Below are 14,033 nucleotides of genomic sequence, written 5' to 3'. Positions count from 1 at the left end.
GTCTCCGGGCAGCACCTCGTGGCGATGCCTTCCTCTAGGTGTTGGTCAGGACCTCCAGGACCTGTGCGAGCCATGCCCAGACGGGGTCCCCACAGGGTGGTGCGCCCTTGTGTACCACCACCCGCCCCCCAAGAAAAGAAACCCATCGGTCGGTCCACTGAGTGTGGGTGCTTCGGTTCCGAGCAGGACCCAGAAGGCATCTGGACCACCCAGAGCAGGTCCTGCGTGGGGTCACGTCCTCGGTGTCCCCGCAGGCGGCAGGACAAGAGCTCCAGTCCCCCTCTGTCCCGCGGTGTCCTGTGTGTTCGCGTTGACCAGCCAGTGCCACTCACGGATGTGGAGAGCTGGGCTGTGTGACTCCCGGCCCGGACACGGAAGGGATGGGCGTGGGGGTAGGAGGCACAGATTCGGCAGGTCGGGTCCCATTTTGCCCAGCCTGACCCATGTGAGCCTAGCCAAGCCCCTCGCCCGCCCGAGACCTGGGTTTCTGCCCCCGTCCGCTGACGAGCTGCGTGATAGTAACAGCGACTCCTGGGATGCGCCAGCCGTGCCCTGGAGCTTCTCACGGAATTTACCTCCTTGAGCCCTCACGGAATTAACGTCGTGAGGCAGACTTTGTCTTTATCCCCCATTTATAGGTGAGGAGACTGAGGAGGCCCAGAGAGGCCAAGTAACTTGCCCAACATCACACAGCTGCAGGTGGCAGAGCCGGGATTCAGGCCCCAGCGTGTGGCAGCCTGGCCCATGCTGAGCCTGACCTCCAGGCCCCGTGGCCGGCAGCACCTCCTGCCCTCCCTGTTCACACCGTCCGTGGAGGAGGAGAGGGGCCGAGGGGGGCCTGGGCCGAGCTTCCGGGACATGGCGTCCATCGGGCTCCACGGCCCTCCAGTGGCTGGCTGGGTGCTGGCTTGGCCGAGAAAGGACTCTTGTTAGGAACCTGTGTTTTCTAGTGACCCGCCTGCTGGGGCAGGGACCCTGCGCCCCGCTGGGTTCTCGGGTTTCTCTGGTGGGCTTGCGGTGCCTGTGGGCATGTGGTTCCCACCCTCTCCCCTGTTCTTCCAGAAAGAGGAGGCCACGCGGGGTCAGCCTCGGGTTGGTGCCGCCCCGGCCGCTCAGGGGCCCTGTCGCCCCGCGTGGCGCCGCCCACGTGACCCGCCGGCAGCTGGGAGGCCAGCCTGGGCACAGGGGCGCTTGTGCAGGTCCTTTATTTCCGAGGTGCGAGCCCTCTCCCGAGAGAACGGTGTTCCCTCGAACTTGCGCCTGCCTCAGTACTGCCTTTTATGCGCCCCTCACCCCATCCCTGCCGTGGCCGTTTATGCGGCCGAGCCCCCAAGATCTCTTTTGCCCCCCGCCCGGCGAGAGGGCGATGGTGGCCGCAGCCCGGCTCTCCGGGACCCTGGGTTCAGGGCGTGTGTCGGCGCCCGCGGCCTCTCCTGGCTAGTTCTGGGGGCAGGGCAGGTCTCAGGGGCCCACCCCTGCCTGGCCACCGGTGGGGTCCCCAGTGTTCACCTGGCTACCCACGGGGACAGGCATGGAAGCAGGTTGCAGTTAGACTCGAGTTGGACCGTATGCAGAGTGCTGCAGAGGTGGCGTGGGCTCTGGGGGTTGCGGAGAGCCCCTTGGGGTGGGGACCGTGGCCTGGGGGCAGCACATGTTCCTGCTCTGTCATCTTCTGGGACACTCTGCTTGTGCGCTCTTACCCCTGCCATGACTCCCCAGGTCCCCTCCCCAGGTGACCCCGGGTGTTCCCTGGAGCCGTCCCTCCTAGGTCTCCGTCTGGGGCTTCGCAAGTTCGTTTACCTCTCCCTGCACCCAGCCCGTTGCCCGTGCCACGCGCGAGGCTGTGTGCCTTGATCTACGCCTCTCGAGTGTACCCACGGTGAGGGAGCGGGGATGCGACAGGTGCCCCTGAGAGGGCAGGAGGAGTTAACCGAAGACTTACGGCACTGTTCACGCCCGCCCGCGAGGGAGCCCGGCCGATGTCAGTGGGGCGCGTGGGGCCGGGTGAAGGTTGAAGGGCCGGGGGCTCACGGGAAGGCCTCTGATGTCACTCCTGGCGGGTGGCGGCTCCTTGGCCCGCGTGGCACCTGAACCTGGACCCCCGTGGGAAGGGGGCTTCCCCTGGACAGCGGTTTAGACCTGCGGTCGCGGGTCTTCTAGCGTCTAGGCGGGGTTTGCACCGGGCGAGACGGCAGCAGGGTCTGCGGATGGCTGTGTTCTCTGCCTGTTTCTCTCCTCTGAGGCACCTTCTCAGTGCAGACCCGCTGGGTGCCTGTGGCTTTGGGATTCAAGGGGGGACGGTTGCGGCGCAGGAGGGCTCCGGCCAACCCGCCTGGGACGATCCCGGGTCCGTGCTGCCTGCCCGTACGAGCCTGTTTGCTTTTCTGGAAGGAAAAGGATGTGCTCTCTCCAGAGCGATGTGCTGAAGGCCTGGCAGAAGTGTGTTCGTCTTCAGCCGTTTCCCTTGCCTCTGGCGTTCTCTTTCTTGCGAGGACACTGGCCCCGCGCCTTGGTCTCCGTCCCCCACGCCTGTCGGGATGCTCTCAGATCTTCCGGAGAGGCTGTCGGCTCGGGCCGGGATGAGCCGTTGGGCATCTGGACTCACAGGGGTCCTGGGCACAGCGGCTCTTCGCTTACGGAGCCGAGAGGGTGGGGCTGCTCGCGGACGCCGGGGTCGCGCCCCCGTTCTCTGCGCAGCGCTGGCTCTGCTCCGTTTCTCCTGTGCTGCCGGGGCCGCCGGCTCAGCTCCCGCTCCCCGCATGCCGCCCACTGGCACCGGCCCCCCAGGCCGCGCACACCCCGCTCCGGTGCCGGGCCCTCCTGCTCTCTGGGTGACTTCTGGTTCTTCTTTTCCTGTTTCAGGCATGAGCCATGAGCCCAAGTCCCCTTCACTAGGGATGCTTTCCACCGCGACCAGGACCACCGCCACCGTCAACCCCCTCACCCCCTCGCCGCTCAATGGCGCCCTGGTGCCCAGTGGCAGCCCCGCCACCAGCAGCGCGCTGTCGGCCCAGGCCGCGCCGTCCTCCAGCTTTGCTGCCGCGCTGCGCAAGCTCGCCAAACAGGCGGAGGAGCCCAGAGGTAAGAGGCGCGCCCGCCGGGCGGCTCCACGAAGCGGGGGAGAGAGCGGCCCCTTCCTTCCTGCCCAGGCCTTGCGGCTCCTGCGCTCGGGGGGGCACAGCCGGTCCCACGAGCCGCCGCCCCGCACGTGCACGGGCTCTGGGGGCGGGACCGCTCCCGCCCACGTGCTTGCACGCCCGCGTCTACACGTGCTGGCTTTTCTCGTGCTGCCTCGTTCTGGCGGGGACCGCGCTGCCTGACCCCCGCCCGTCCGGTGAGCCCAGCGGCCCCAGCAGCTCTGCTTGCTCCTGCTTCCCGCGCTCCCTGCTGCTCTGTCCTTCTTTGGCTGTAGGACCACCGAGGGGGCGTCCGGCAGCTGTGGCTTCAGAGGGTGGATGTGCTGCACCCCGATACGTCCCTCAGGAGCCCCCAGCCTGCCCCGGGGGCCTCTTCCCAGGTGGCGTGTTTCCCGGGAGACCGGGAGCACCAGGCCTTGATACCCCCTCCAGACGTGGCAGGGAGCAGGGTCTCTGGAAACCCTCTTTATCCCGAGTGCCCCAAAGTGGGAGCGCAGCTTAATCCGTCCAAGGCAGGGGTCTTGGGGTGGCATGGACAGGTGTCCCCCAGAGGTCCGGAGCCCCAGCTCCTGGTGGGCAGTGACGTGCTCTGTGACTTTGGGCAAGTGCTGACCCTCTCTGAGCTTCCGCCTTCCTGTTTATACGACGAGGCTCACTACAGCTCTGGCTCCGGGCACTTCTAGGGCTGTTAGTCCAAGGGCTGCTGGCTGGATGAGTGGGGCTGGCAGGCAGTTTGCAACCAGGGCTGCTGGGAGGCCTGGGCCGTTGCGGGTTCTGGTGCAGGCCTGTCAGGCACCCTCTGGACTCACTGCTTGGAGGCAGGGGGTCGGCCTCCCGGGAGAGGAAGCAGAGACCCTGGGTGCCTCTGCCGGCCATCTGCCTTGCCCCAAATGTCCAGGGCTTGGCGTCCTGGCTTCCAGGCCCTCTGGGGCACCCAAAGAACACGTGTGCGGGAACTCTGTCTGTCTTTGTGGACTCTGGGGTCTCTAGCTCAGCAGAGCGGACATTTGCCCTGACCGGGGTGGCTGGGGGTCTGCTGATTTCTGAATCTGACTTGTCTCCACACCCTTGCTGATCACGTGGTTGTTGGACGGAGGAGGAATGTGAGGGGGGTAGACAGGAGTTGACGGGTGGCGTGGATGTGACCCAGGAGCGAAGGCCTTCGGGGCCCGGTTTCTGCATCGCTAGGGATCGCCCTCACTGCTGGTGTCCGCCTGCCCTGGGCTGTTCTGTCCACCCAGACAGACCTTCCCAGTCCCTGCACGCATGCCCCTCCTTGCCCACCACGGGACTCCTTGGCCACGCGGCCGGAGAGCAGAGATACGGTGAGCTGCGTGCCGGCGAGGCCCCCAGAACAGACGTCCTGGGCTGGCTGCGAGCACCCCCGGAGCAGCGTGCACAGTGGCACCCTGAGCTGGGGCCGAGACTTGGGGGTCTCTTCAGAGTCGATGCGAAGCCCCCAGGGCAGAACTTGGTCCCTGCTTTGGCGTCTTCCCGGCATTCCAGGAGGCGGAGAAACAGGGCTGTCGCAGCTTTCAAAGACAACTGTCAGCACGTGGGAGGCACTGGGGCCGTCTGGCTGAGCCACCCCCGAGCGTCAGGGCTTCAGCCAACAGCTGTGTCCGCTCCCGGGCAGCTGGGCTCATCCTGGGGCGACGCCCCCCGTCTGTAGAGGATGTGGCAGTGAAAGGGCGCGTTTCCCTCCTTGCCGAGTGGGCGGTGGAGAGGTCTGCGGGCGTGGCTCACACGAGAGCCTGCCTTGGTGGCCTCCGTCTCCTCTCTGCTGCCCCAGGCTGGCCCCAGCGTCCGGCTCGAATAATGGGCCGGTGGACAGCCCGCGTGCCGGAGATGGCCGGGCCTCGCCGGCCGGGAGCAGCGTGTGCCGTTGTGGAGCGGACCCTGCTCCCCGGGGGCTGCGATCTGGGTGTTCTACGTGACGCCCGGGAGCTTTGTGACAGGATCAGGAGAGAGAGGAGAGGGGCGAGCCACGCTGGCCTGAGCTTGTGCTGTCCGCCGCTGGTTGACCCGAGGCTATTCCCATCGTTCTGATGAGAAAGCCGAGGTTTGGGTGGGGGGGGGTGCTCAGTATTTGGACCCTGGGCTGCCCTGATGCTCGAGTTACTCTGTGTGTGTCCTGGGGACTTGTGACCTCATTTCTGACTCGGGGGGCCCCAGGCAAAGTCTGGAGTTTAAAGCAGCAGTGATGAGGTTCATTGGCAGTGCACCGTCTGGTGCACCCCAGTGGGGCTCTGGTTTGAAGAAATGAGCTCAGTTACTCTCTGGAGCATCCTCTGGGCCACATCCCATGCCTGGTCCCCATTTTTCTCACGGAGTTGCCCCAGCTCTGATGGGCTGTCTCCCGTCTGTAGAATTGGCTGGCAGCCCAGAGTCGTCGGCCCATTGTACAGGTGGGGAAGCTGAGGCTCAGAGAGGTCAGGTCATGGGCGTGAGGTCACACAGCTGGTGAGGACACGCCCTGTGCTCCTCAACTGCTGCTTCTTCAGCTTTTCCAAGTGGATATGGAGAGCCGGACTTAGGACGGCAAGACTGAGTGCATGGTCCTGGCTTGGGGGGGCACCCCCTTCCCACCCCCCAACACCCACCACAGTGGTGCAGGGAGCCCTGGGGGGGGGCTCTGTGCTCCCCACAGAGCGGGGGACAGGGTGGAGATGTGGGCTGTCAGCTTCTGGAAGCCTGGGGGCTGTAGGGGCACAGGGGGGAGAGCCAGCAGCCCCCCAGCTCCCCTGCCTGCCTCTCCACAGGGGACCAGAGAGCCCAAGGGGGGCATTTGCTGGGCTTGGTGATGGCGGGGGTGGGGGTTGATTTTTTTTGCTGGTTAATAACTTCTTAAGGTATAATTCGCGTCCTGGAAAATTCATCTTTTAAAGGACACAGTTCAGCGGGTTTTTGTGCATTCAGAGTTCTGCGACCATCACTCTTAATTCTAGCATGTTTTGTCACCTCTAAAAGCAACCCTGTCCCCACGCCGCCCCCGGCCCTGGCAGCCAGGACCCGCTGTCTGGACACCTGTCGCCTGTGGGTGCACGCAGCCCCGCGGCTGGCTTCCGCTCAGACCGGTGTTTGCAGGGCTGTCCACGCACGCAGCCCCGCGGCTGGCTTCCGCTCAGACCGGTGTTTGCAGGGCTGTCCGCGCACGCAGCCCCGCGGCTGGCTTCCGCTCTCAGACCGGTGTTTGCAGGGCTGTCCACGCACGCAGCCCCGCGGCTGGCTTCCGCTCTCAGACCGGTGTTTGCAGGGCTGTCCACGCACGGCACACTTCTCGTGGGTGGTTGGCACCGCACACCTGGCACCAGGTGTGTGAGGAGGTGGACCCAGCAAGGGCTCTCCCCTCCCGCATCGCGGCAGTGAGCGTTTATCGAGCACCTGCGGAGTACAGGGCAGTCTCCCGCTGCGTTCCCAGCATAGCCCTGGCCTCTGTTCTCTGTCCGTCCTGCTGGTGGGCAAAGCTGAGAGCTTCGGGCTCCCTGGTGTCCCAAGCCGTAGTCAGCAGAGGGGACTCTGGGAACTCCACGGCCTCCTGCCCCACCCTGACATCCGTGTCCACCTTCCCGGAGAAGGGAGCCACCGCCTCTGCCGCAGCTGTCCCTCCCTAAGGGCGAGGCCCCCGTCTCTTCGGGGTGACCCAGGACCCCATGGCTGACCCCAGAGGGCCCTGTCCCCAAGGGCAGAGGTCCCAGGTGGAGCAGGTACGGCGTCCCCTCCTGCACAGGGAGGTGGTGGGAGAGGCGGGCCCGACGGCAGAGCCAAGACAGCCGAGGCCACAGCCCCGCCCCCCCCAGGCCCCTCCTGCTGCCCGGCCCGTGCTGGTCAGCCGCGGGCCGCCTGGGTGCTGGCCGCAGCCCTGGGCGCCTCCGGCTGCCTCGTGACCCTCTCCTCCGGCCCCGCCGCCCCCCACGCTGTGGAAGCGTCTTACCCCGAGCCGTGGCCCAGCTCTCCCCTCTGCTTCCCCGGCTGATGTCTTTCCTCACGTCGTGTCTCCAGGCTGCAGTTTAAAAATCCAGTTCAGAGCAAGTAATCCACATGCCCATCATTTGCTCTGCCCCCAGAGAGAGGATGCGAGGAGGAGACGTTGGCCCCTGCTGGGTTTTCATCTTTCCTGAGGCTTCTTTGCAGCCCCAAGGTCCTGCTCCGTGCCCGTCGGCCAGCGGGGGACCGGGTGTCTTTCCCTGGGGGACTCGAAGGGCCTGCCTGTCCGGGGAGGGGGAGGGGCCATATCTGCCTGACCCTGTAACCCACTCTGACACGGGCGCCCAGCAGGGTGGACACGGACGCCGGCAGATTCTGGTTCACGCCCTTGCTGTGTGGCCTGGGCACGGTGCTCTACCTCTCTGAGCTGCCTTGTGTCCTCAGGATGAGGGTAGCGTCTAGGGACTTCCCTGGTGGTCCAGTGGTTAGGGCTCGGTGCTTCCAATGCAGGGGACGTGGGTCCGATCCCTGGTCTGGGAACTAAGATCCCGCGTGCCTCACGGCACAGCCAAAAATAAAAAAGGTAAAAAACAACAGAGGCTGAGGACAACGTCTCTACTGCGTAGATTTTGCCGACGTAGGAAGAACACGCTAGCTCCAGGTGCGGCGCCGTGTGCAGCAGATGAGATCCACCCACGCCGTCACCCCAACCCTGGCCATCCCCACCTTCCCCCACCCCTGCGGTGCGGCCAGGGCTTGAGGGGCCGGGAAAGGAAGGCGAGTGCTTCCATGGCTGAGAGCGGGGCTGAGTTGCTGCGCACGTGTCTCGAGGCCCAGATTGACCCCGTTTGGGGAGAGCCCGTCCTGTCCGGGCCGGAGGAGTTGCCACGGCTGCTCCCAGACGTCCTGACAGCGTGGGTGCGCGCAGGCCCAGGGCATCCGCTCCCTGTCACCTCAACTCTCGTCTTGCCTCTTTGGAGAAAGGGAGTCCCAGGCCGTGACCAGGCCCACACAGCACGTTCCGGAAGGAGCCTCGGGCTGAAGGTTTGGGCCCCACGTTGGTCCCGGCTGTACCCGTGGGACCCTTCGGCAGTGACAGGCCGGGGCCCCCTTGACTGAGGCGTCCCGCAGCAGTGCCCTTGGCGTCTATCTTCGGCCCCTTTGCCGGCGGGGCGGCGCAGAAGGAGCAGGGTGGGCTCCAAAGCCACACGGCCTGTGCACATCCCACGTGTCCCGTCCCTCCCAGCGGGGTGTGGGGGGCACCGAGCGGCCTCAGGGAGCTGGTCTCCCGTCCGTCCCTCCCGGCGGGGTGTGGGGGGCACCGAGTGGCCTCAGGGAGCTGGTCTCCCGAGGGCACGAGCACCGTTTTCGCCGCCTGCAAGAGAAGTGACTGACGGACCCCGGCTTTGTTTGGACCCGACGCAAGCAGGCTGGCAAGGGCGGCGCGGGCCAGGACCCCGAGCCCAGGCGGGAGGGAGCGTGCTTTTCTGCAGGCGTGTTTGCCGGCCGCCGGCCTCACCTCATCTTGTCGCTGGCTTTGCGGGTGGGTCTGGTTTCCCTGGGGCCCCTGGAGGAGGCGGGAGCATCCCTCCCTCTGTCAGGGTTGGAGGTGGGACTCTGCCCGCCAGCGGTGCCTCACTCAGCCGGCCTGAGTCAGGAGGGGGGGGCGGCGCCCCTGTTCTGCCGTCTGAAGCCTGCCTCTTCCAAAGAACGCAGCGAAACAAGTGAGCGGACACGCGTGTGTGTCAGTCGTGTGGCCACAGGGCTCGGCGGGGCTGGGCTTCCCAGCGTGTCTGCAGCCCCGTCTGGCTCGTGGCGCAGGTGTGAGCGTACAGGGGTGTCCTCGGTGCCCCGCCCTCCTTCTCTGTGCTCGGGGCCGGGGATTCAGAGGAGAGGGGGGCTTGCGCCTGCCCTGATGGGGGCTGCCCGGCCCTGAGACACTGGGACAAGAGGCCTCCCCAGGCCGTGTCGCTGCAACGGCGACTTTTCCCGTCCCCCCCCGAAGCCCCCTCCGCCTTCTCGCCCCCAGTTCCTCTCCTGTCCCTGGATGTGCCCCCTCTCGGCCCCTTGTGCCCCTCAGCACAGCGGAAGCCCACCGTCCTCCCAGCCCCCGTCCTGCTCATCACCACATCATGGGCCCCTGGAAGTGTGTCTTGTAAGAAGGACCACACCTTGCCTTTGCTGGCTGGGGTTTAGTGACGGTCCTGTGACGCTACGTTGGGGCAGGTGTGCCCCGCCCGCTGGTGGCATGAGGTGGGGTGAGGGCTCCTGGGAGGGGGCTTTGGGTGGACAGGCCTCTGACTGTTCCCACGCCGTGGAGGAGCTGGCAGGCAGGCCGGGAGGGCCTCTTCCAGGAAGGGAAGCGGGCAGAGGGCAGCCCTGCGGCTCTTTCTCGGGGGGTTCTCCCTGAGCCCACAGGTGGGTGGGGCCATTGCATGTGCCGTGTGCCCGGCTGTTGCCGCTGCGCCCGGCCTGCGGGGAGTCCAGGGGGTCCCCCACCTCCTTCCCCGCCTCCATGTGATGATGGTGGGGATCTGCACGTGCTCGTGGCTGGCGGGTCCCTGCCTGCACCGAGTGAAAGTCTGGGCGAGGCTCGGCCCGGCGGGGGGACCCCTGCTGCTTGGCGCTCGCTCCGGAATCTGTCGCACCCACCTCCGGCCGGCACCTGGGCTGGCCCTGTGGTGCTGCGGCTTTGGCCACGGGAGGGGGCGTCTTGGGAAGGCGTCCCAGGGGTCCTCCTTTAGGGAGCACATCAGGTGACCGTTGTCCCTCATCGGCTCTCCGTCCCTCCCCGGGTGAGGCGGCCTGACTCAGTGCAGTCTTGTGCCCGGGGAGAGGGAGGGCTGTGCGGTGGCACTGAGATCACACTCTGCAGTGCGCCGGGCAGGGTTGGTCCCGGCACAGGAGCCGTTGTTTAGGGCGCCCAGTGGGTGCTTCAGGTCGTTCGGGTGGCGTCTAGGGAGCTGACATGCTGTACTTGTGTTTCCAGGCTTATCTTCATCTCCCCTCACAGCGACTTCGGTATCTCAGCTGTTAATTACATGGGCTCAGGGGGCCTCGGGCGCTAATCCGCGAGGTCAGATGACAGAGGTGACGCGGAGCGCTGTGCACCCGCGCGGGGCTCGCTGCCGCCTGCCGTGTACCGCCGGTTCATTACAGCTCGCGCCGCCCTGAGAACGGGGTCGGGGGCGATCGCGCTAATTGGCGGTTGCGTGGTCAGGCATCGATCTGGCTGCCGAGCGAGGCGTCCGGCCCGCCCCTGAGGGACGAGGCTGCTAATTGCCCGTGGCCTCCGGGCGGGCAGGGGCACCTGGCCCCCAGGCTCCGTCTCTCGCCCTCCCCTCCTCCTTCCTCACTCACTGCCCAGCGCTTGGAAACGATGCTGATCCGTGGAGACCTGCTAATGGCGTGGGGCGGGGGCTCGGAGGCCGGAGGGGGGTGATCTGAGAGGTGGGCGGGGACGGGGGAGCGGCGGGGTCGGGAGCCAGGTGGCCCTGAGTCTCTGTGCTCAGGTGGCGTGGCCACCGGGCCCTCCTGGCTGTGAGGCCCCAGGGGCTGGCACAGGCTGGGGCTCTGAAGTGTCTGCTCCAGCTTCCCCCCGTCTGCCCGGCCCCTCGAGGAGCAGAGCCCACCTGGCCTTGACCCCACCGTTTTCTCCAGGCAGTGCAGCCTCTCCCTTGACTGGTGGGGTTCTCGGTGTGTTTGTTTTCTTTCTTTTCGCTCCCTCTACCCCCAGGCGGAGTTTACACAGGGCGGCCCGGGGTGCAGGCTGGGTACACGGTAGGTCCTCCTGCTTGGTGGCCGAGAGCTCTGGTGGCTTTTCACCCCCTCCCCGCTGTGTCCTTCCGGCTGCTGGTGGACGTGGCGGGAGTTTCTCGTAGGGGCCGCCCGCCTGCGTGTTTGGTGGACGGCAGCCTGCTTTGCTGGGGCCCCAGGAGCGGGGTTACCGTGCCAGGGCGTGGGCGGCGGTGGGGAGACAGATGCTCCCAGTTTCTCCAAGTTGCACAAACCTGGTGAGCGCTCAGGGTACAGGGGTTTCCCGGCCTGGTCAGCCCGCCGCCTGCCTCCTGCTTCTCCCTGGAAGCTGGCTTCTCGGGTGGGCCCCGCCAACCTGGCAGACACAGCTCGTTTCAAAACATTGGCGGCTGTCCCACTGGGAAAGGAAGGCCGCCGACGTTGTCGCCTGTCGGCTGTCCCCAGGCGGGCGGTACTGACAGCTGACCGAGGCTGGAACTTGCCCCACGGCTGGGATCCTGACCTGGTGCTGGGTCTCGGTGGTTGGCCCGGCCGACTTGGGGTTGCAGAATTGTGTGGGCTGTGGTCGGCGGATCTGTTTGGGGAATCGGGGGTCACACGTCAGGGGCAGCAGCCTTCAGGTGCCTCCTCACTGCCCACTGGCCGGGCACTGACGGTGAGGGCTGCAGGTGAAGGGGGCACCTGGCCTCAGCATCGTTCTTGGGGCTGGCGAGCGGCTCGGCTGGGGGCAGGTCTGGCTGGCCCGGGTGTCTCCCCGTGGGGCTGCCCCGTACAGTTGTTCAAGCTGTGCACAAGCGTAGGGAAGCACGCTGCTCAGGGCGAAGCTCTGTCCCAGCGTCCGTGGGGCCTCGGCTTCCGACCACTCTGCCTCCTGGTCACTGCTGAGCCCGCGCCTCGACGGTCGGGGCCTCTGGGGCAGAGGGAGGGGTGACTGTCTCCCAGCACCCTGAGCTGTAGGCTGCCGTGCCTCCCCTTCAAGCAGAGGTTTGATCAGGTAGCAGGAGTGTGCCCACTCGAGATGGTTTGGAGGAAAGACGCGGGTCTTGGTCCCGGGGACCCAGGAAGGTTCTGAACAAAATCCAGGGAGGATGTGCTGCTTACGGAGGGGGGAGTCTGTGCTGGCCCCAGCTTCCCCCCCCCGCCCCGAGGCCCCAGGTGCCCCAAGTGGGGCTCCCGCAGACAGACGCCGCCCAGTTGAGCCCGTCAGAGGGGAGCTCTGCAAGGTGGCGCATGTCCAGGCTGCTGCTTGGGGCTGTCGTCAGCAGGCTCCTCGGCCAGGTCCACCCCCTCGGGCCGCCCGAGCTCACACAACCCCCGTGACCATGGGCGAGCGCGGTACCTGGGACGAGCTGAAGTTCTGCTGTGTAGTAAAATCTGGGGGTCCCCTGTCTGGCCTGCCCCAGATTCAGGGCCCTGGGTGCTCTCCGTGGCTCTCAGGTGCGGTGGGGTTTGTGTCGGGGGCCTGTGGGCCATGGGGCCTCGGCGGGGGGGTCATGTGAGGGGTCTCCTCTGTCCCCAGACTGCAGCCCAGAGCAGTGCGGGGTGTGGATGTGCACACGGCCGAATCTCGTTGGGCCTGGGTGTGACTCTCGGGGACCCCAGGACCAGGCCCTGCCGGCAGCTCCAGCCCTCAGGGGCCACTCTGCTGCCCGCCTGCCGGGATAGATATCCCACCGGGCGGTGACGTTGGGGCGAGCCTGGGCGCTGGGGGTGGGGGAGGGGGGACGCACCTCCACCCCTCGCTCACAGGCGGCCCCGCCCCTCGCGGGAGGAGCAGCTGCCGGCCAACCTGGCTGCAAATGGGTGACTTCCTCCCAGCCCCCCAGGCCCCGCCCTCTCCTCCCACCCCACGCACCACCACGACCCTGTGCCCCTGCCAGGAGCTAAACCAATCCCATCCTCCTGCCACCCTCCACACCACCCCCTTCGGGGGACAGCACATGGGGGTGATGCTGAGGGTGGGGCTTCTTTTGGAGGTGATGGAAATCAGATAATGGTGTCGTTTCCACAACGCTGTGAATGTGCCCAAAACCACCGACCTGTATGCTTTCAGCGCCGGATCGTAACTCAGTTCTTAAAACTTGAAACGAACGCGTTCGGTATTTTGAAAATACAAGCCTTCGTCAGCCACGCCCTCGCCTGTTCCCCGCTCTGCCAGGCCCGTCCAGCAGCTAGGACGCCCGCCCTCGAGCACACAGGGGGCTCGCAGGGAGAACTTCGGGCCTTTCTGTGCACCTCGGGGCGTCTCGTGCCCACCCCCTCGCTCAGAGCCTCACGTGCAGCTGCTGCCTCTTGTGGGGCAGGTTCAGCAGGCCCCTCACTCACCCTGCGCCCAGCGGCCCACATCAGCCCCGGTGACCCGGGGTGTCGCGCACGGCCCCCAGCTGCCGTGGGTGTAACTCGTCGAGCCACACTTGCTCCGCCCCCGGCTCTTTCTCCCATTGTGGGGGGGAGGCTTGCGGTGAGCAGCATGGGGCACGGGAGGCCCTGTCCGTGGGTGGGGGTGGGGAGGTACCGCCCAGATCCCAGGCTGGGGCGGGGTGTCCGCAGGAGCCCATGTGCCCCTGCCCGGCTGCTGGGGGCCGGGGGGCACCCGCTCAGGCTGCTGTGTCCTTCTCCCGCAGGGTCTTCACTGAGCAGTGAGTCGTCCCCCGTCTCCTCTCCGGCCACCAACCACAGCTCTCCAGCCAGCACGCCCAAGCGCGTGCCCATGGGCCCCATCATCGTCCCCCCCGGGGGCCACAGCGTCCCTAGCACACCCCCCGTGGTGACCATCGCCCCCACCAAGACCGTCAATGGCGTGTGGAGGAGCGAGAGCCGGCAGGTGAGTGTGTGGGGAGGGGGCTTGGGGAGGGGCCGGATGTGCCACAGGCGCTGGGGAGGCGGCCTCCCGCGGAGCGGGGCTGGGTTTCGGGGTTGAAATCCCCTGTCCCAGCTCACTCCCCTGAGCTTGTCTTTTTCTCTGCAAAATGGTGTAAGTACAGCACCTACCTGGAGGGTCTGTGTGATTCAAGAAGATTCATGGGCGTTAGTGGTCTTGGGCTGCCAAAACGAGCCTCCCAGAGCATCACAGATGGGGGCTTATTTAAGACAGATTTATTCTAGAGGCTGGAGGCCCAAGTTCCAGGTGGGGACAGGGTCAGTTTCTCCTGAGGCCTCTCTCCTCGGTGTGTAGGCGGCCGTCTTCTCCCTGTCTCTTCCTGTGCTCTTCCT

General features: G+C 66.4%; 1 protein-coding gene across 9 annotated transcripts in view; it reads left to right on the top strand.

Moving 5' to 3' along the window:
- Positions 1-14,033, top strand: part of GSE1 (Gse1 coiled-coil protein) — a 413,117-nt gene that overhangs the window by 376,074 nt on the left and 23,010 nt on the right. For 5 of the 9 annotated variants that reach the window (XM_073796392.1, XM_073796391.1, XM_033844483.2 and 2 more), the window contains 2 exons: positions 2,863-3,081; positions 13,445-13,644. In XM_073796392.1, the coding sequence (XP_073652493.1) occupies positions 2,863-3,081; positions 13,445-13,644 (419 nt within the window). The remainder of the gene's footprint in view (positions 1-2,862; positions 3,082-13,444; positions 13,645-14,033) is intronic. The other 4 variants (XM_033844481.2, XM_033844486.2, XM_073796394.1 and 1 more) reach the window with 1 other exon arrangement.

The sequence above is a fragment of the Tursiops truncatus genome, chromosome 19, assembly GCF_011762595.2.
Source record: "Tursiops truncatus isolate mTurTru1 chromosome 19, mTurTru1.mat.Y, whole genome shotgun sequence".
Taxonomy (NCBI): domain Eukaryota; kingdom Metazoa; phylum Chordata; class Mammalia; order Artiodactyla; family Delphinidae; genus Tursiops; species Tursiops truncatus.
This window is presented reverse-complemented; position numbering and strand designations above follow the sequence as displayed.